The sequence below is a fragment of the Haliaeetus albicilla genome, chromosome Z (genome assembly GCF_947461875.1).
Source record: "Haliaeetus albicilla chromosome Z, bHalAlb1.1, whole genome shotgun sequence".
Taxonomy (NCBI): Eukaryota; Metazoa; Chordata; class Aves; order Accipitriformes; family Accipitridae; genus Haliaeetus; species Haliaeetus albicilla.
This window is the reverse complement of record NC_091516.1, coordinates 54575888-54597220: the sequence shown is the minus strand read 5'-3', so window position 1 is coordinate 54597220 and position 21333 is coordinate 54575888. Positions and strand designations below refer to the sequence as shown.

Genomic DNA, 21333 nt, shown 5'->3' with positions numbered 1-21333 from the left:
CAGGGGCAATGGCATGGCAAGGGCCACTGTTCCTGGCTACTGCTCCTGTTAACGCATGGCTCATCATGATTTAAAAGAGGAGCTGCAACTGAGCAAAACCAACGGGCAAGTTTCACACGGTGACAAAGGTTTAATTTTGCAATCTGGCTGGCAATCCGGCCTCAGCTGGGCACACCCTTTAAGTACGTGTTTAACTGGGAACACGGGATTAATCCTACTGATTGTAACGGGGTTAACTATGCACGTAGAGCGCGGTGATGTTTATAGCCTCGAGTGAACTAGGCAGGGAAGTGAGGCTCTAAACGAGGACAGGACGATTTATCAGAAACCCACTTTGGTCGTGCTTTTTTTATGTGCCAAGGATCCTTCAGACTCGACGGCTTTCCCCCACATCTTTCAACATGTAGATTTCCCTCAAGAGCCGATCCGCTCCACCTACGCCTCTGCACGCTGCCAAGCAGCGAACCCCCCTTTTCTCATCCTTTCTCTTGCCATCCCTTACGGCGGTGAAAATCACGAATACCCGGCGGTTCGTTTCCTTCCCTTTTTCCGGCCTCCGCTCCCGCCGGGGCGCGGGGATCCCCCCGCTCCGGCCCGACGGCCGGCCCTCCGGGCAGCGCCGCGATCGCTCATCCCCCGGCGGTCCTCGGGCGCGGAGCCCCCCCAGCACCCCCGCCCCCGCCCCGGGCTTTAGGAGCCGCTGCTCAGCTGCCTGGCGCCGCGTCCCCCCGCGGGGCTGCTCGCTTCAGCCCGGAGGGCGGCTGCTCCCCCGCCGCCACGCTGCCTCCGCCCGCCGCGAGGGGGCCGGGGGCCGCCGGAGCAGCCCTCCCGGCGGCGGCTTCCCCGGCGCGGGGAGGGACCCATCTCCCGTAGCCCGGCCCGGCCCGGCCCGGCCCGGCCCTGCCCTGCCCTCAGACGCGCTCACTCCCCCGCGCCGCCGCCCGCTAAGGAGCTGGGCGGCGCGGGCCGGCGGGCGGCGCAGAGCGGCGGGGATGTGTGGCCGCGGCGGCCGCGGGCTGTACGTGGGGCGGAGGGCCGCCGCCCTGCTGGCCGCGCTGCTGCTGGCGCTGCTGGCCGCGCTGCTGGCGCTCGCCGCCCTCTACGGGCGCTGCCGGCAGGAGGCGCCGCCGCCCCCCGCCTGGCCCGCCGGCCCCGGCCCCGGCCCCGGCCCCGGCCCCGCCGCCGCCGCCCCGCGCGCGCCCGGCCTCGGCCGCCGCCTGCCTCGCCACCTCGTGCCGCTCCACTACGACCTGGAGCTGTGGCCGCGGGTGCGGCCGGGCCAGGCGGGGCCCTTCGCCTTCACCGGGCAGGTGAACATCACGGTGCGCTGCCGGCAGGACACGGACGCGGCGGTGCTGCACAGCTCCGGGCTGCGGAGCCGCGGGGCCGCCGCCGTGCGCGGCCCCCTGCCCGAGCCGGGCGCCGCCGTGGAGGTGGCGGGGCTGCGGCAGGAGGCGGCGGGCGAGGTGGCGGTGCTGGAGCTGCGCGGGCGGCTGCGGGCCGGGCGCCGCTACGTGCTGCAGCTGGGCTTCCAGGGCCGGCTGGAGGAGGACCTCGACGGGCTCTTCCTCACCCGCTACGCCGACCAGGGACGGAGCAGGTAGGCGGCGGCGGCCGCCCCGGGGACCCCCCGCGCGCCTCCGCCGACGGGCGCCGGAGGCCCGCCGGCCCCGCGGCGGCCTCACGCGTGGCGTGGAGGCGTCGGACGCGGCGCCGGGAGCTGCTGCGTCTCCGCGGAGAGCATTTCGGGTGGTCCCGGGGCAGGGCGGCACTTGGGGGAGCGGCTCGCCGCCTTGGGCGGCGGGAGGGAGGGCTGCCCGGGGCGGGGTGAGCCCCTCGGCGCAGTCCGCACCCGTTCGCCCGGGGCACGTCGCGGGCTGCGAAGGCAGCTCGTCGGAAATTCGGGTCCGTGCTCCGTGATGGTCGCTCTCCTCTCCGGAGAGCGCCGGCGAGGCTGCCCTGGCTTTCCTTCAGCAGCTGCCTTGATCCGCGCCAGCGGCTGGTGGCGGCGGCTCGGGAAGACCATGCTGAGGTGGTCTGCGAAGACCTCCCTGCTTGCAGGGGCTGGTGAGGAGCCGCTGTGCCGGAGTTAGTCCGGGAGGGCTCGCTGGGGGTCTGTCAGACAGAGATCTGTCGTCGGCAGAGGAAAGAGCCTCTCTCAGCTGGCCAAGCGACGTTTTCTGGACGGTTTCAAGCCTCTCTTTCCGTGCCGTTGAGTGGCAGCGAGGGCTCAGACAGGACCTGCGCCCGGTTCCTGGGAGCCGCAGTCTGCCTCGGAGCCTTCATCCCGGCACCACGCGCATCTGTGCCGCGACGACCGCTGACCCCATGTCCGCTGCCTGTGTCTGTGGGGAGCACGTCTTTATCTAGAGCCCAGGATTTCAGATGTGTATTTGGACATGAGTTTAGAGACGTCGACCCCGTGCAGTTTCAGAAGTTATGATGGAGTGGCATGGGTGGCCCCTTTAGACAGCTGGACTTCGTTAGGTGCTGTTGCACGTGAAGTTGTCGGGCTGTCATCAACCAACCAATGTTTTCCTTAGTAAGTGCTGTTAGGATCCTTTCCTTTTTTTGTTTTCTTTTGAACTGCAAAATCGGCACTGGGGCATTGTGAGCTTGTCAGGCAGTCAATCTTCTAAAACATATTTTCACCCTTAAAAACAGTGCTTGCTTGTTTATCTTTTTAATTGGGAATCTTCTCATGGGGAATTGCATTGTAAACTTCTGGATGTGAAACTTGCTAAAGAAAAGTAAAACTAAAGATTATGGTTTAAATAGTTCCAGTGGAAGACAAGTTTCTCAAAATAGGTGTTTAAAGAAGAGGCAGATAAATTGCTTATTTTAAAGTAATTTAGTTTTTAATAATTAAAGATGTAGTGAATTGCTGAGGATCAGCAATCAGTGAGTCGAAAGGAAAACTAGAGTTAAAATTCAAGTGTTCTTGGCTCCCAGCCTACCAATGAGTCCACTAAAGTAAACGGTATCTCAGCAGTCCATGGATTTCTTGTTCAAGCAGGTAATATTCAGTAGGAATAATATGAAAGCACAAAATTAAGTTAATAGTTTTTATTGAAATGATGGAGGACTCTGTAGTTTTTCTGCAACAAGTTGGCTTTTCAGCTGCCAGCTCTTACGTCAGTCTTCACTGATACCATTGTCTGCCACATCTGGAAAACTTAACTTATGCAGACTTTTTTTTTTTTTTTTTTATTAAGAAAAAGAGGTAAGTTGGTTAGCCTTAGAGAAAAATGAAGTATGGTAATAAGTACTTTTAGGAAATATATTCTGTTTCTCTTCAGTTGCTATTTCTTCATTCACTGATTGTCATTCATGGGATTATTTGTGCAACTTTTGAGTTAAGGAAAATCTAGAACACTGTGCTTAATTTACATAGTTTAAAAAAAGTCCAAATAAGTAAGAAAGGAAAAAGCACTTAATTACTTAATACTGTATCAGTGTGCTTTCCAATGCTGTATTAATTCAGTCAAGTCCTGTCTCAGAAACACTGAATTAGACTATGACATTTTTTGACTCAGGCTGTGTAAAACTCAGAGGATCCAAAAAAAAACCTATTGTCAGCTGTGCTGCCACTGTAGAAAATAAGAAAAAAATGCTTTTAAATCATTAAATTAATGTATATAGTTCAATTTCCCATTGTTTATAGGATTTGTGACAATTGTTCCATTTCATTCTTAGCTCATCACAAAACACTAATGAAATGTGAGACCGCAGTCTGGTTGAAGAGATGCTAGTGGTGTTCAGACACTGAAATAAATCAGAGGAAATCCACCGATTGCAGATATAATGTATTGTTTTGGTTACTTGTTGCTGCCTACATTCCTGATATTCTTGAATGGATTTTGCTTATCTTTTCTGCTTTAAAAAGGTTTTCTCTGTATCGAGAGTATACAACAGTATGTTGTTATTTTTTCCTTCACTAAAAATTAAGTCATCACCTTACCAGCCATTTCCTAATCTGATGGGGTCCAGTTACACTGAAGGGATTTTGCCTTCCTCTTTTTTTTGGAGGAGGTGTGCTTTGAGGGATATAGTCTGTAAGCTCTAGCAAGCTGTTAATGATGTAAAAAGTTGGATTCTAATGGATTATATAGATCAGGAGCAATTTAAAAACATTCAGTGCCCTTCAGCTGTCGGTGTGAAGCCTGTTACTATTCTGCGAGGAAATCGCAATCTGCAGCAGACTGTCCTGTAGCTCTTTTAAAGTGGCTTGTACCTGGCTCTGGCAGACTTTCAGGGTCTGATTCCTGAGCAGCCTTCTGACTGCAGCAGCTAACTTAAACCATCAGCTGTAACAGACAATGTGCCGTTTATCTGCGGTCATGCAGACTCCTGTATTTCTTGCATGCATTAGAAGCCTTAGTGGTTTTTGTAATTTGTGCTTATGGAACCACTAGAGACCTCTCGTTTCAGAAGAGTTTAAGCAGAGAAGGGCAAGGTTTCAGTAGACAGCTAGATCCTAAAGGGAAGCGAAGTCCTTGAAATGTTTGTTCCATCTGGGCATTGGCATCAACTTTTTTCTTGGTCAGATATCCCCATTGCTCTCGGCAGGTTGGCAGAATTAGCTAGCTGACACAAAGTACTGTTCCCTGTCCTCTCTCCAAGTTGGAGCCGGAGCACACTGGCAAGGTGGTGTGGGAAAGCTGTTCGCAGAGACAGCTATTTTCAGAAGTGTTAACCTCACCTCCGTGGAAAACAGAAGAAACCAAAGCGCAAACTTCACTAAATTTCCAGCGCGGAAGTTGTTTTCAGTTTGATCATCGATGACTGCATATGTTTTTACTGTTGTTGACAATTTGTACTACCCACCTGATCAGGTCTTACACACAAAAGAAAACTGAAAAATGGGAGCACTCTTTAGGAATAGTGCACAGCCCATATCTGCAGTGCTTGCAAGAGCAAAGGAAGTAAAAAAGGAGGATGCTCCCACTTCACTAGCACTAAGTATTTGAAGGCTTTCCTGTTGAAATAGAGAATCTGTATTCTGCATATAGCTGGGAGAGTCCATGCCAGGATCTGGGTAGGCAGAAAGATACAGAAACCACCTTTGCCCTCCTTCTCTAGCAGTGCTGGCTCAAACAAACATATACGATGCAGGAGGTTTGTGGTAGCATCATTCTGCATACAGATCTTACACTGCTGTGAATGAGCTCGTGTACTACTCCAGGGTCAGAGGATCCCCATGGAGTGTACTATAAAATGCAGGCTCTATGTCACTGTTCACATCAGTGTTTCAGAATCCTTTCAGAATTTTGCTCGGTAGCCATTCTGCACATGTCCTCTGCAACTTCTATGAAATACTTGACTGCATAGGGCTGGTATTAACAGGCATCCCAAAATGTAATCAAACACAGTATTTGTGCTGATTTTTATCAATTGCTTCTGCACCAATTACTAGAATGAGGGCAAAGGGGATTAGAACAGCATCGGTACAGTTAATTGTGCCTCAGAGCAGGGGATCTGAAGCTCTTAGCTCTGTTTTATATCAATGTGTGGGTAAGACCATCAAAGGCATAGGACAGAGATCAGAGCAAGTAACAGGTTTGGTGTTTTCTTGGGCTGCATCTTAGTATTGAGCACCATTCACCTAAAAAAGGGACCAGGTGCTGGGGACAGCTGCTGCACAGAACAGGATTCTGCTCACTGTAAAACTCCCTTACTTCGAGCCACTTCAGGGTTTGTTTTACAGTTTAATTCTTATGTATTTTAAAAATGGAAGAAATCAGATATAAAAGATGTTAACACAAAACCCCGTTATGCTATCAGTATGACAAATAACATTATTTTAATGAGAAGGCATTTTTAGAAGAATAACCTTTTTTTGCATCAGCATAAAACATTTCTTCTACAATTATGCTGGGTTTTTATCAGGTTAAACAGTCTCCACTGGATGTTCATGTACTATACAGGATGCATTCCTGATTTTCCTTTTCTTGTTTTTAGACACTGAAAAAAAAGAGAACTTGTGTAGTATAAATTTTCAAAGATTTAGGCTAAGATATCCTGTTATCTGTTTGTTTCTCATTATTTAAAAGTATTGTGGCTTTTATTTTGTTTTACTAGGGGAAGGAGGCATTATATGATACTTATGAAAAAAGAAAATGAAATTTATCCACAAAACCGTAGGCTTAAGAGAGGAATTTATTTGTCTGCTTAGGCAATGTTAGGCTTTTTAAAAAACTAATTTCCTTTTGGGTAATTTGTTTTGTGAAAAAAGTTTGCTAGTAATTCAGTTCATGCTAATACCTTCACCTTAAAAAAAACCCCAGCAAACAAAACCAAGAAAAAAGCCCCAACAATGACTCATTTTGACAAATGATATGAGGTAATGTGTGTTTGAAACACCAGTTATTTGTGTATCATGCATGAAACATTCCCATTTTTCTTTTTTATTTGGAGTCCTGCTGAAAAATAACATTTAATCTGTCCTCATATTTCTTTTTTATCATGATGCTTTTGCCCAATATATGCTGTTTTGTATTCTGGAACAAGAATGTCTTGTGGGCAAATTTGCTAAGTGTCTGCCATCAGTTTCTGCTGGTGCAGAGCCTCCTGAGGCAGTAATTGCACTGGTGTGGGGGAACTTGCAGTTGTGGGGTTGCTCAGTGTTTTCTAGAATGAAGCTGCAAGTGATTGCATAACTGAATGCACAGAAAAACATACTTTGCGTGGGTGGAAGGAGATAAGAGTATTTTCAGTGATTAATTTGCTTGATGATTGGCCTGTCACTTTTGCTGCTCCTGTGCAACCCTGGCAGAAGTTTAAGTCACTTTTCTGTCATTGGACAGGGTAAAGGAGGAGAGGAGGTGATACTTCTGTCTCAGGTGGAGCTTCAGCTGCATTTAGCAAGGCAGCTGGTGGCTGGCACAGCACACACTTGACCCTTCAGGGAATCAGGTCCATAAAGAAAATCTTCCTGCACTGACTGTCAAGAAGTCAAATACACTGTGTTGCTCTCTCTCTAGCTGTTCCTCACTTCAAAATAGGCGTCACGGTCCTGAAAGTCACTGTGCATCAGCATGTGTTCAACATGGGTTCTTTTAAATGTCATAAATTATGTTACGGTACAGCATCAGATATGTCTGTTAAATGCAAAATATACCATGTTTTGAGAGTATAGTGCTTTTACAGGGTCGTTCTGTTGATATTAACTCAGTTCTCCAACATCAGCAATGAGGATGACGTAGCGTAGATGAGCTGCTGATGCTTTCAGCACTGGGTTGATTAGATCAGCTTTGAGCAGGGTTAGATAGCACAGCTATTAAAGTGGCAACAGCCAAACATCCTTCAAAAGAAGAGGGCTCCTGGAGGCCTGGCCGTGGCAACTGGGTGGAAAGCATTGTTGACTTTTGTCAATGGAAGCAGGAAGCTAATGACTCTGTTCCTTGGGTCGAATGGCACACAATGCAGTATGTCTTCTGCAAAGTGATGTAAATATCAATGGAAAGCTAATCCATTCATTTCAGGTCCCAAGAAAAGGGAATCTTAAAACATGCAAACTTAGGTTTCGGACATGGTTCAGTCTGTGGTGGGTTGACCCTGGCTGGGCACCAGGTGCCCACCAAAGCTGCTCTATCACTCCCCCTCCTCAGCTGGACAGGGGGGAGAAAATATAACAAAAGGCTCATGGGTAAAGATAAGGACAGTTTAATAAAGTGAAGGCAAAGTTTGCATGCGAAAGCAAAGAAAAACAAATGACGTTATTCTCTACTTCCCATCAGCAGGCGATGTCTAGCCACATCCCAGGAAGCAGGGCTTCAGTATGTGTAGTGGTTGCTCCAGAAGACAAAAGTGTCCCCCTTCTGTCTCCCTTAACTTAGCTTTTATATCTGAGCTGACGTCATATGGTATGGAATATCTGTTTGGTTAGTTTAGGTCAGCTGTCCTGGCTATGTCCCCTCCCAAGATCTTGCCCAGCCCCAGCCTGCTGTTGAGAGGGGCAAAAATGTTGGAGAGACAGCCTTGATTCTGTGCCAGCACTGCTCAGCAGTAGCCAAAACACTGGTGTGTTATCGACACCTTTCCAGCTACCAATGCAGAGCACAACACTAGGAGGGCTGCTATGGGGAGAATGAGCTCCATCTCAACCAGACCCAATACAGATCACAATCAGGCGCAGTCACGCTGTGCTTGTAGTGCAGATCTGATGCATTACATAATGTTACTTAATGTATGGATGCTGTCCTGATGGCTACTGGCTCATTTGGGATGTCTCTATGCTAAGTATAAGCCTTTGTGAACCTGGTGTGAATACACTGTTAGGGAACACCTCAACTACAGCTGAAAAATACTAGCCCTGTGATAGTATTGACGTCACTGAAACAGGAGATTAGGCCATTTTTGTATGCCCAGCTGCTGGCTGCTACTTGGCTGACAGGTATGGAGCTTTGAGAACCACTGCGTGTGTATTTTTTATAATTCCTGGTAAAGATGCACTAATGTGAACAGCCCAGATGTACAGCTCTTCTTTGAAACTTTGGCCGTGGGACACGGTGATTTATCTTTTGATTCCAGCCAGTGTGTGTCACAGGAGAAGAGTCAGAGATCACTCAGACAGATCTGATCTAGTAGTTATTTTATTGAGTTCTAATCAGGAATTTTAGGCACGTAAAATATTTAATAAGTACAGATGGATTGGCGGTCAATACTCTACTATTGACTACACTTCAAGTTAGTATGGGGTACAAAGATTACCACGTAAGCTTACTATACGTATCTTAAATGTTACATGCATGCAAAAAATGTCACTTACCAACCCATCGATGTCTGGTGTTAGGTAAGGGATCTCTCAGCCTTGAGGGGTAACCTTGAGAAGCATCCCTACTCAAGGGGACATCAATGCTGTGCAGCCACCTGCTATGGAGGGAGAGCTCAATGGACCCTGATGGCTGCAGATATTTATAGTGTAAAGCTGTTGATTTGTAGTCGGATCTTCTGCTGTTAATGCAGTTTCAGACGCTTATCAGCCCAGTCTCCAGCCAAACCTGTTTTTTGGGTTTGGTGCTGAGTTCTCACTGATAGCCTCACACAATAGGATTAACTTCGGTTAGGCGTACTGGCTGAGCATCTGCTTGGACCAAAGTTCAGTTAGTTCAAACAGGAGGAGTACATCTGTCACAGTGTGTCACGGAGATCTGCCCCAGGTGAGGCAAGGCTCCATAGCATAAGTTAGAAAAGGATCCTTTTGAATATTTTCCTGGGTTTGCCAGTGCACTGGGACAGCGCTGGTGCTGCTTTTGCTTGGGTTCTTCTCTACGTGATTTGACAGAAGTGTGCAAGTGCATGTATACCCAGTTACCTAACAGTTACAATTTTTTATTAAAATGTACAGTTAAAGTAAGAGTGCATGGAGTGAGGAGCAGGTGTATGGAGAGATCCTAATTATGAAATTAAAGTTGGACATTGTATCACTTTTGAGCACTGGCCTGCTGCCTGCAAAACTTTAATCAACTCCATCTTAATAAACAAACTAGAAAAGCTCAAATATTTAAAATATGATATCTGGAAAAGGCCTGTGAGGAAAAAAAAACCCCAACCTAATTAAAAAAGGCTGATTTTCTCTACAAGCATCCAAACTGTCTGTTGGGCATGGGGATTTAATCATGGCTTTAAATAATAAACAAACCTTTTCCAAATCTCCATACCTATGTGATTCTTGCTTTTTCTGATTTGGTGTTTTTATGCACTATATATTGATTTTGATGAGCTGTAGCATGCTGGATTAATCTTACTTGTATTTTTAATACAGTATGGTGATTGCCTCCCAACTGGAACCAACATATGCCAGGACAGTTTACCCATGTTTTGATGAACCTGCCATGAAGGCCACATTTAATATCAGAATTGTCCATGACCCAAGCTATGTGGCTCTTTCCAACATGCCTGCTATTGGTAGGTAAACAGCAAGTAGACTTAAGGGTTTTTTTTCCCCCTGAATTACTTTTAAAAAGGCTGTAATTTATCTAAACAGACTGTATCATCCAATACAGCAGTCCATGTACTAATGCCTTGAAAATGCACAAAAAATCTGTGTGTGTGAACTTAAAAATTTGGAGACAGTTCTGATGGCAATAATTCCACAGTTTTGTCAGTTGCTATCTCCTGTGGGTGCTGGACTTGTGGTTGCGCAGGGTTTGATTCCTAACATTTACTGCTTAGTCAGCGTGTCTGTCTTACTACGTGACATCTGCTTAAAACAAAATGGCAGTCCCAGTACGCAAAGCCTGTAATTGTGGTATTAAGGGATTCCCTTCATTCTAAGTAGATTTTAAGACATATTTACAACATATGAAAAATTGTTTTACCAGACAGAGACACTATAGCCTCCTGTGTATGTGCAGAATAAGAACTAGAGGACTGTAAGGCTCTAGAGATACTCCTCCCGTCCCTTGCTGGGATCTTGCGTGGGATGCAGTTGGGGTATGAAATTCCAAACAAATTCCATAAATTAGTATTCCTACAGAAATCTGTTGGATTACTTGCCTCTTTCTTAATGGCTTTTTTCTGCAGTTCAGTGCCATGAATCTTTATTTTTCACCTAAATAATTTTCAGCCAGTAAAAGGAAGTTTTATGAGATTTGCAGGGAAGCTAAGTAACTTAGGAATTATAATAGATTGGATCTCTGTGTGAATCACTTGAAGCATTTTCCTCCCCTGAGAATCTTGTCTACGTCCCCCGTATTTAGAAGGAAAATATCTGATGAAGTATTTCATAATTCTCGGGCACACGTGACCTATATTTGAGTCATAATAGATCATACATTTTAGAGAGATGCAACATGGGATAAATTGTCCACAGTTTGCCCATATCCTGAAACTGATGCAGTTTGATATGGTTCCAGGACTTCAGTTAGGAAGCTCAAGAGTGGATTTTTGGTGTTTGCATGGAAGGTCATGACTCAGATACGTGGCAGTAGCAACGAGTCTGGCTGCTTGCCTTCTACCAGAAATATATGAAGTTAGTGCAGAAATACAGCATATTGAAGAGAGGTGTAAAAAAACATGCAGAAAACACAAAATTCCTTGTTTGTTATGGAAGAGCAATGGTTTGAATATGTCTTTGATATTTTTTTCTAGATGTATCTGAAATGAAGGATGAAAATGGAAGCCTGTGGGCTGTTACCACATTTAATACTTCGCTGAAAATGTCAACTTACTTGACTGCTTTTGTGATTTGTGATTTTGATTATGTCACCAGAACTGAGCGGGGAAACGAGGTAAATAGGAGGCTGCATAACACATTATAGCAGTTTACAACAGAAGTTAGCTCTGTGGTGCATTGTGCTTCAGAAGATATCACAGACATTAACTGTGCTTTCCATTCCAAACCTATTTGCTTATGTGGCAAAACTACTAACATTTATCCTGCAGATGTTTCTGTGGAAAGCTTTCCTTTAGGACAATTAGTTTATTGTCCTGTCCTGTGTCATACAAGTTCACAAGTAGGTATGGGCTCTGTATCTTAAAACTTTAGGAGCAGCTACACTGCAGAAAGTACTGGTCATAATTCAGGGTCTTCTTATCTTAGCAGTCTTAGTTGGAATAAATAGCCATTTCCGCTGCTGTGACAAACCCACTGAAGTTCAGTGCCTTGTTCTTCAAGGCCCTTTGGGGAGCAGCATCATGACATCAGTAGGACCAATACTGTACTCCAAGCATTCTGAATACTAGTATTTTAACCTTTTATTCTGCATGGACATATTTTTTTAGCCTCCAAAAGTGACTATTTTGTGTTTGAAGCTTATTCATCAGTGAGTATTTAGTTTTTCTCTTACACTACAATGGCCAAAGGGAAGCCGTAAAAAATATACTCCAGTGGCGCCAGTTGTTCCACTTTCCTTCTTTTGCTGAAAGTCAACAGGGAAAAGATGTATCAAGTTGTTCCAAAATGAATAGTAGTCTGAAGCATAAAGCTATTCAGGGTAGCATATACTTGCTCTCCTTAATAAATGAGAGCACATTGTTAGCTTCATGGTTACTTCACTGTCATCCTCCTGGGGAAAGGTGGGACAAGGTGGGAGGACAGTGCAGAGGTGACCTAGGAAGCACAATATTAGCTCCTTTTCAAAGTGAAGATTGGATTTGGTATGTCATTATCTGTATAGAACATGTTGGATGCTTACAGCTCTGACTGTGTTGTCTTTTCCTTGGGCTGATGTGTACTGACAGGAGTCAGCAAAGCAAAGCATTCAAATGAGCGTTATTCAGAGGGAAGAGGCACCACCTGTGTTCTGTGAGATAGAGGGGAGAGGGTATTTTGCCCCTTGGTTTTAGACAGAGGTGCTCAATTTACACCTCCACAGTCTTTGTGTGAGCATGTTAGAATAGAATAGAATAGAATAGAATAGAATAGAATAGAATGATTAAGTTTGGAAAAGACCTCTAAGATCATCAAGTCTAACCGTCAGCCCACCACCATGTTCATTGTGTCTGTTTTGTCATTTCTGGTAAGTAATTTACAACCTGAAACACAGGTATTATAACTCAAAGCTTATACTAGGATTAGGATTTTAAGTCTGCGCATTGTGTTTAGGGTTTGCAAAATGAAGTGATCTGGTCTTTGAATTTCCTCTGAAGACTTGGCTGAAAAGAGGGGCTCAGAGGCTGAGGATACTCTGTTGATTGAATATGCTTTATTGTTTCCCTTTTAAATTAAATCCTGATGCTTCCCAACTGTGCTCTTGGGGTTTGGCTGTGCAACTGCTTGTGAGACCAAATGTATTGCATTTAGATGCAAGAAATGCGGGAGTTCTGAGCTGCTAGGCACCTGGAGGGGTCTCACATCCAGAGATACATGATGGAGACAGAAACCTTTTCTCAGTCTACTCCATCACCTTGGACAAGCAGCTGCCCTTTTCAGTACTGTGTCAAAGCAAATGGGCACGTCAGTGGGAAGCTTTGCTTGCTGCTTCTGTCTCCGTTACTCGGAAGTACAGATGTCATCTGCTGAGATGTCATCTGCTTTCTCCAGCAGCAGTGAGAGGCCAGTGGTCTGTTTCAGTCTGTGAGAAAGTTCAAGAGGAGAGATGTGTATGTTTGAACAGCAAATGCTCTCTGAACATCCATTTCTCTCTTTTCAGAGAATGAGTGGTGGACTGAAGGAAAGTTTGTCACCCGGACTCACTGGCTGGAATACATTGGCTTAAGATGTGTGATTCTAAATAGTTTTACAGCATTTCTCATTTAATAAAAGAAAAACCAGGAGTCCGTTTGTTCCAGCAATGTGTAGTTGGATTCAAATCTTGGCCCTTTTGGGGCCTCTCCTAGATTTTAACAGGGTTAGGCTCTGTGCCACATTTTGTTAGGTCCAGCAAAACTTGAGTTGGGATTTTTTTCATTAAAAGCTTCATTGCATGGTCTAGTGTGGATGGACAGCATTTTCAAACAATGATTCACAGAAGAGAAGCAAAGAAAATGAAAATATGAGGGTTGTCTAAAGTAACACTGCCTCGTTTTATTGCAGATACGTATTTGGGCTCGGAAGGAGGCAGTTAAAAATGGGTACGTTGACTATGCTTTAAATATCACAGGCCCGGTATTTTCATTTCTGGAAGACTTACTTAATGTCAGCTACCCTCTGCCAAAGACAGGTGAGATTACTTATTTTCTTAAATGGACCAGAATTGGCTGCTGATGGTGTAACATTCACAGAAGCAATGGGTTCTTTTACAGTATTCTCTTTTTACAGCTTACCACATTCATGAAGTAAAACCCTTAAGCTTTAGCTTACTGAATTCTCCTTTCTGTATTTTGGCTCTTATTAACCCATAATTCAGCACTCTTAGCTTTAATCCACTCTTTCTTTTAAAGCATCATTTCCTAATAAAGGGGCAGATGGGACTACAAAGTGGATAGAAAGGAGTTGTTAAGTCACGTGGCTATTTCTGGGATGCACAGACCATGCCAGTCAAGGATGTTTTAGTCCCTACGTCTTCCTAGTAAATCCACGCTTGCTGTAACCCATGTCTCCCCAAAGCATTCCTTGCTTTCTTCAATATGCCCCTGTCTTACCTGTGAGTTGGCTGTATGTTCCTGCACATTCCTCCCCAGAAAAAAGACTCCTGCAGGAAAACATTGTTTCTACTTAAAATGGACATCAGGTAAGTCACTTAAGTCAAGTTTCAGTCAAGAAAAAAGGGTGCCATCACGTAGTTTCACTGTACAGTTTGTCCACTACTCGTACTTGGATTCCCAAGACCTTCAGCATGAATATTATCGGGAAACATGGTCTTTTGAACAAATTTGTACAATAGTGAGGACACAGAAGGCAGTTCTTATTTCAAATGAGTTTTGGACCTGCCCATGATCTTAGCAGATTGCAGGACTGTGGGGGAAGAATTTCCCTCCTTTCTTGACTAGGTAATTTGTTGATTTGTCAAATCTGTATTTTGGCACTTGAAAGAAATAAATTTTCATCTTTGTAAAGCTATTATCTCCCAGTGTATTTAGAATAACTTGCAGAATTACTCACTACACTTCTTATGGAAAATGTAACATATGCAGTCTTCACTCTTTACATTTTGTTATCTTTAGTAATCATACCAGCTACTCAAGGGCTGTAGACAATTCTGTTTCATGGTTGTGTTCTTCTGTTTAGCGTCAGTGTCAATACGCTAATTCATTAGTATAAAAATATTACAAAATTGAAGTAGAAGAACAGTATTGCAGGCTTCCTCTTAAGTAAGATTTCAGTTTCGCAGAATGCTGTAATACCATTAGAATCCCCACTGTAATGTCATGCAATACCAACTGCATTTCCCACTTTCTTTGAAGTTTTGCTTACAAATCAATGGGATTAGATCAACCAAGAATAGCTCCTTGTAAATGCTAGACATTTCTATTGCAAACTCAAAATGTGAAATTAAGAATAAACACATTTAAAATCAGGGATGTTTAAGGGTTTGTCTTCACCTGATCTTGATGCAGTTATAAGTGAGCTCTCTTGCCCCAGGCTGGCTAGATGACGGCTGCCTCACTGAAAAGTGAAATAGCTTTGCTGTAAGGCTGAGCTGATAAGCCCTGCTGAGATGCAATCTAGCTTTTCTTGGGTTCAGCACCAGGCTTACATGAACTGCCTAGCTTTCGGACTGAAACTGGCTCATGGTCAGCTGGTTTGGAGTACAAGCTTGTGTCTGCTTCCAAAATGTTCTGTGTATCTTTTCCAAATTTTGCTCTTTGCTTCTGAGTTTAAACACTATATCTTTCTTTGAGATCCTTGATGTTTCTCTCTCACATTTGAACTGGAAAACTGCTCCCTGTGCATGAGGCAGAAGGGGAGGACATAGGTAACAGCCATGCTGTGGAAGCAAAGAGATGATGTTTCTAAGGCACCTTTCAACTAAGAGTGGAAAGGATCCCTCTACTCACAGAGCTGAAAGAGCAAGATTTTTTTTTTATCAGTTGCTAGGCTGAAGAAAGATGTAAGTATGATCTTTTCCAAACACAGGAGAAACTCATCCAGAGAAAGATTTCTGAGAGCCAGAAGTGAATATGTTCTCTCCTAGCATTGGTAGAATACAGCCTTCATTTTTGTTCAAAACACTTGTGTGTACAAGATACAGTGCAGATCTGGGCTTCGTGGGAATTTATTCTGGGACTCCCTGAAGGAGTGGCAGTTATAGATGGAAAGTATGACAAGAAGAAATTTCACAGACCATTTGCAAGAGTGTTGCCATAATACTGCAAAGAACCACTAAAATGTAGTATCCTTTAATTGTACACTGAGACAGTGTGAGCATTAAAATCGTGGGAGCATTTTACTTCCAAATATTTTAAAGACACCTTTTTTTTTTTTCTCTGTTTGAATCAATTTAGATCTGGTTGCACTGCCTGATTTTGGAGCAGGTGCTATGGAAAACTGGGGACTAATGACTTTCCAAGAATCATCATTGATGTTCCTCCCAAGTGATAAATTCACAAGCAGAAAGGCAACGATTGCCATAATTGTGTCACATGAGCTAGGACACCAGGCATGTGGTAAAAAATTCTGTACATTTTTTTGCCTATGAGGTTGTTTCCTTCCGGTTGCTGGTGATGCAGTCACTGATTAGTAGAAGAAAAATCATGATTTGACAGTAGGGGGCGTGAGCACTAGAGTACTGAAAGACTATTTGATCATATGTTCCGCTGATAAATCAGTATTAAAAGCAGATTCTGTCATATCACAGACTGCATACTGACTGCACAGGACTCATTGATACAAAATTGTTAAAGGGCTACTTATTCTTTTTCTTACGCAGTACCTGAATGCCATACTAGAAAATACTGTAGGGATGTAGGAATGACACAGTGCTCTCTATATACAGTATACTTAGTGCTTCGGTGAGAGGATTAATGGACTTGATAAGTATTCTTTTGTAGTGGCAGTGCATGTACATATTGCAAAAGGTATTTGTTTTTCTGTAAGAAACAGCCTATGGTATGATAGAACAAAATTAACATGAACACATTTTACACCGTAGCTGGACCTTGGTCCAGTTTTTGTAGAGATTTTCAAAATTTTTCTTACTTGGTTTGGAGTGATAATGCAGTTTCACTTTTTTATTGACTGTTTAATTTACTGTTGTCTGCCACAGCAACAACAGTTTGCACTTAGTCAACAAAGTTAGTGAAAGAGTTTAACTTGGCTAGTGCACTTGTATGCCCTTCTGACAAGGTCTGTAACTTACCGGACCTTCAGATGAGCAGAGTGTTTTTATTGCAGGCCAATGAAACAATAGTCAGTACTTAATTAAAATCTATTTTAAAACAAAGCAGTAGTTCAAGTTTTTAAGAACTAATGAATAAAATACAAATCCACAAGTGATCAGTTTTTTGTTAAATATGAGCTGCCAAATATAAGTATGTAAAAGCTGTTGTGGAAGTTTTACTGCTGGCCAAGGTAGGGATTTTGCTGATTTTGGAAATGGTTATTTCCCCAGTTCTGTTTATCATTCCCCTGACAATTTCCTTCTGTTAAGAACATGGAAAAATGTTTTTGTAATTGTTTGATAAATGCCCTACTTTTAATCATAGCCTCATATGATCTTTCAGATATTTAAATTTTATTGTGAAGTGTTTAAAATTACATACAGTAAAAGAATGACATAAAGCACTGACATCCATACTCATGGTATGACATTGTGGGTGAAACAATTAAAAAATAACTGCCCTGAACCTCTGACTTTTTCCAAGGTGCATCTTTTTCTACTGTATTTTGACTTTCTGAAGGAATATCCAGCATCTTATTCAGTTGATGTGTACACATTAAAGTTACTTCAGCATAGGTATGTGTGTTTAACCTGTAAAAATGAAAACAGCAGTCCAAAGAGATGTTGAGACATTTTTTCTTTCTATTTCAGTGGTTTGGAAATCTGGTTACAATGAACTGGTGGAATGATCTGTGGCTTAATGAGGGACTGGCATCTTACTTTGAGTACCTGGGAGCTACCTTTGTTGAACCTAATATTTCACTGGTAAGTAGTAACGCTTACTGAAGTAAGCTAAAGTAGCAAAGTTCCAGCATGTACAAAGAAGAGGAGGGTGCAGGAGATGGGATTTAATTAAGCCGTGGTGTTTTAGGGTGGTTTTGAGGATTCCCGAGAAAGTAAACACACATACACTGACCACAAGGGAAAAAGCAAGGGTTTTATTAACTACAGTCATGCATTACACTAAGGGTATCTTACAAAGCAAAAAAAAGCAGTTAACATACCGACCCAAGGACTGTGAAGATGAACCATCTGTACATTCTGTACATTCTTGTGCTGTCTTGCGCCGCAAGCTCAGCCCAGCAGTCGGTAGGTGCCAGCTTTACGTGGGCGTCCCCATGAAGGCAACAGTGACCTTGCCGTACACTGGCCCACTGCTCTTCGGAAAACTCCGGTATTTATACATTTGCGGAGGAGCGGGTGTCGACACTTGTGACCAGTGAGTGCTGAAACACGTCTCAATTGCAACATAGGAAGCCTATGGCACATGTGCCCGCTGGTCAGGCGCACTGCATGTGCCATAGCCATCCTGTCTATTGGTTCATGGGCTTTGTACACGTGGCATATTACCATAATCCATCAGTCACGTCCACTATGCTCTAGCCAGTCACAGGATTTTTACAAGGTAAGCAAAATTATGTGTTATCCCTTGTATTCCTCCATTGCTGCATGTCCTCCCCTCAACTTTCTTACTCCTGTGGTCAGCATTTCAAGCAATAGTCAAAATAGTCCCTGTGCTGATTGCGCTTTTCTCAGTTATGTACTTCTTACCCAGTGTTCATCCAAGGACGAAAATTCCATCTTTTAACCCTTCCGTACACACATGGTATTAGCAATTTAACTCCCCGGGGAAAGCCCAGCAGGTCTTGATTCTTCCCTGGAGGGTCTCCATCTGCTGGCGGCTGTGATCATACCTAGCTCTTCTACAGCTGGTGCAGAGGATGGGTGGACAGCTCTGATTCTGCAGTGACAAGGAGTTGGTGTTTTGCCCTAGATCTGTCATGTAGCAAACCCAGCCTGCTCTCCTTGGTCCTGTAGCTGATGGTTTGTCTCCCTGCCTGTCCAAGCTCTTTTCCAAGCATCGCATAGCTCACGTATCTTTACCAGGTAGTGACTAAGATGTGCCATTTTGAGTCTCTTTCTTTACCGCGCTGGGTCTATTGATGTCTGGTTGTAGGTAAGACAAATATAATGCACATAGCTAATCCGACAGCAGAGTAAAACTCCCTCCCGTTCCGCACAAATGGGAATAAGCGTAAATCCCATAGCATATTAGAAAACTCCATTGATTGTTAAACTCTGAGACAGGATGGGTGCTGCTAACTGTAGCCATGAGATGAGATGTCCTCACCTGTGCAATCACAAATGTCTGTGCACAGTGCCCTCAGCTTCTGAAGGAAGGAGAAGCCTTTAGTTTGGACAGGCCCAAGACTGCGGTCAATCCAGTTTGCTTTTTATTTGGCTCAGATGAAATACTGTTTGTCACTTTCCTTTTCTAATTCACCAAAGTCATTAATTACATGCTTAATTGGAAACTAATACAGGCATGTCAAACAAATTCTGTCAGAAGGATTTTTAGGTCGTGGGATATGCTAACCTTCTGGTTTGAACTTCAACAACAGCTCACTTTAATCTCTGTAATGCAGTATTTTAATATCATTGAAAAGTGTAAAGGCCACCAAATTTCAAATTGGAAATAAATCCTTGTTTTAAATTTTAATCTTTTCATTTAGAAGCTTGCCTTTCTAAAAATCAAAAAGTGCCATTTTATTTACGTCCATAAAGTAAATTTTAATACTGGGCAGTAATTCCATTTGATAAATTACAGTTATGTGGTATGTCTTGGAAATCCAGAGTAAATTACACAGGTGTGAGAATACAGGGCTTTCTTGTGCAGTTTTGTGGGCCATACACATTCACAGGATCACAGAATGGCTGAGGTTAGGAGGGACCTCTGGAGATCATCTGGTCCAACCGTCTGCTCAGGCAGGGCCACCTACAGCCAGTTGCCCAGGACCATGTCAAGGCAGCTGTTGAATATATCTGCAAGGTGGGAGACTCCACCATCTCTCAGGGCCACCTGTGCCAGTGCTTGGTCATCTTCAAAATGAAAAAGTGTTTCCTGATGTTCAGAGGTCCTGTGTTTCAGTTTGTGCCCATTGCTTCTCGTCCTGTCACTGGGCACCACTGGAAAGACCCTGACTCCATCTTCTTTGCACCCTCCCTTCAGGTATTTATATACATTGATGAGATCCCCCTTGAGTCTTCTCTTCTCCAGGCTGAACAGTCCCAGCTCTCTGAACCATTTTCCTCATAGGAGAGATGCTCCAGTCCCTTCATCATCTTTGTGACCTTTGCTGGACTCTCTCCAGTAGCTCTGTATCTTTCCTCTACTGGGGAGCCCAGCACTGGACCCAACACTCCAGGTGTGTCCTCAAATAGTGCTGAGTAGAGGGGAAGGATCATCTCCCTTGACCTGCTGGCAATACTTCTCCTAATGCAGCCCTAGATACCATTACCCTTTTTTGCTGCAAGGACACATGCTAGTTCATGTTCAGCCTGGTGTCCTTTGTGTCCCCAGGTCCTTTTTTGCAAAGCTGCTTTCCAGCTGGGTGGCTCCCAGCATGTACTGGTGCCTGGGGTTGTTTCTCCCCAGCTGCAGGACTTTGCACTTACCCTTGTTGAACTTCATGAGGTTCCTGTCAGCCCATTTCTCCAGCCTCTCCAGGTCCCTCAGGATGGCAGCACAACCCTTTTGGTGTATCAGCCACTCCTCCCAGTTTTGTGTCATCTGCAAACTTGCTGAGGGTATGCTCTGCACCATCATCCGGATCATTAATGAAGATGTTGAATGGGACTGGACCCAACATTTGCCCCTGGGGTACAGTGCTAGTTATGGGCCTCCAACTAGACTTTGTGCCACTGATCACCACCCAATTACAAATTGAACCATGAAAATTAAATTTACTGGCTGTTTACAAGGAGAAAAACGGTCAACAAATTTGATCCCATTAATTGGAAACCTGTTTTTTTATCCTTAAGAAGCAGAAGTACTCAAAGTGGCCTGCAATGTTTTAAAAATTTAGGGTTTTTTCTTTGCCTTTGTAATTATGTCATTTTCCATCTCATCGTGGGACAGATACTCAGCTGGGGGAAATTGAATCATCATTTGACAAAAAGAGAACTTCACTGATTGACACCAAAGGACCCATTTCCTCTCCATATTTCTCACCAGATTACAGCAGAAATGCTGCACTGTTAAACCTTACTACCCTCAGTAGCTTAGTTTTTAGGTTATTGCTCAGGGTTGCAGCAGGAGAAACAGAGAATTTAGGAGAAAATGCTGCCATATTAGTGACATACAGATATAAATGAGATACAGGTTTTCACTTTCCAGTATTTGTTCATTTGCTGTTTAATATAGTTGACTTACTTTTCCCTGAGGATTTGTGGTGGGTTGACCCTGGCTGGACACCAGGTGCCCACAAAAGCTGCTCTATCACTCCCCCACTGAGCTGGACAGGGGGAGAGAAAATATAACAAAGGGCTCGTGGGTCGAGATAAGGACAGGGAGAGATCACTCGACCAATTACCGTCACGGACAAAACAGACTCAACTTGGGGAAAATTAACTTAATTTATTGCCAATCAACCAGAGCAGGGTAATGAGAAATAAAACCAAATCTCAAAACACCTTTCCTCCACCCCTCCCTTCTTCCTGGGCACAACTTCACTCCCAGATTCTCTACCACCCCCCCCCAGTGGTGCAGGGGAACGGGGAATGGGGGTTACGGTCAGTTCATCACACGTTGTCTCTGCCGCTTCATCCTCTTCAGGGGCAGAACTCC

At 44.2% G+C, this 21333-nt stretch overlaps 1 protein-coding gene across 6 annotated transcripts in view; it reads left to right on the top strand.

Annotated features, from left to right (window-relative positions):
• Positions 1 to 942: 942 nt before the first annotated feature.
• Positions 943 to 21333, top strand: part of LVRN (laeverin) — a 43402-nt gene continuing 23011 nt past the window's right edge. For 2 of the 6 annotated variants that reach the window (XM_069777491.1, XM_069777490.1), the window contains exons 1-6: positions 948 to 1600; positions 9767 to 9909; positions 11095 to 11234; positions 13481 to 13607; positions 15832 to 15986; positions 17358 to 17471. In XM_069777491.1, coding sequence (XP_069633592.1) covers positions 993 to 1600; positions 9767 to 9909; positions 11095 to 11234; positions 13481 to 13607; positions 15832 to 15986; positions 17358 to 17471 — 1287 coding nt within the window. In that variant the 5' untranslated portion in view covers positions 948 to 992. Of the gene's footprint in view, positions 1601 to 2206; positions 2543 to 9766; positions 9910 to 11094; positions 11235 to 13480; positions 13608 to 15831; positions 15987 to 17357; positions 17472 to 21333 lie in introns of those variants that run through there. The other 4 variants (XM_069777496.1, XM_069777492.1, XM_069777494.1 and 1 more) reach the window with 4 other exon arrangements.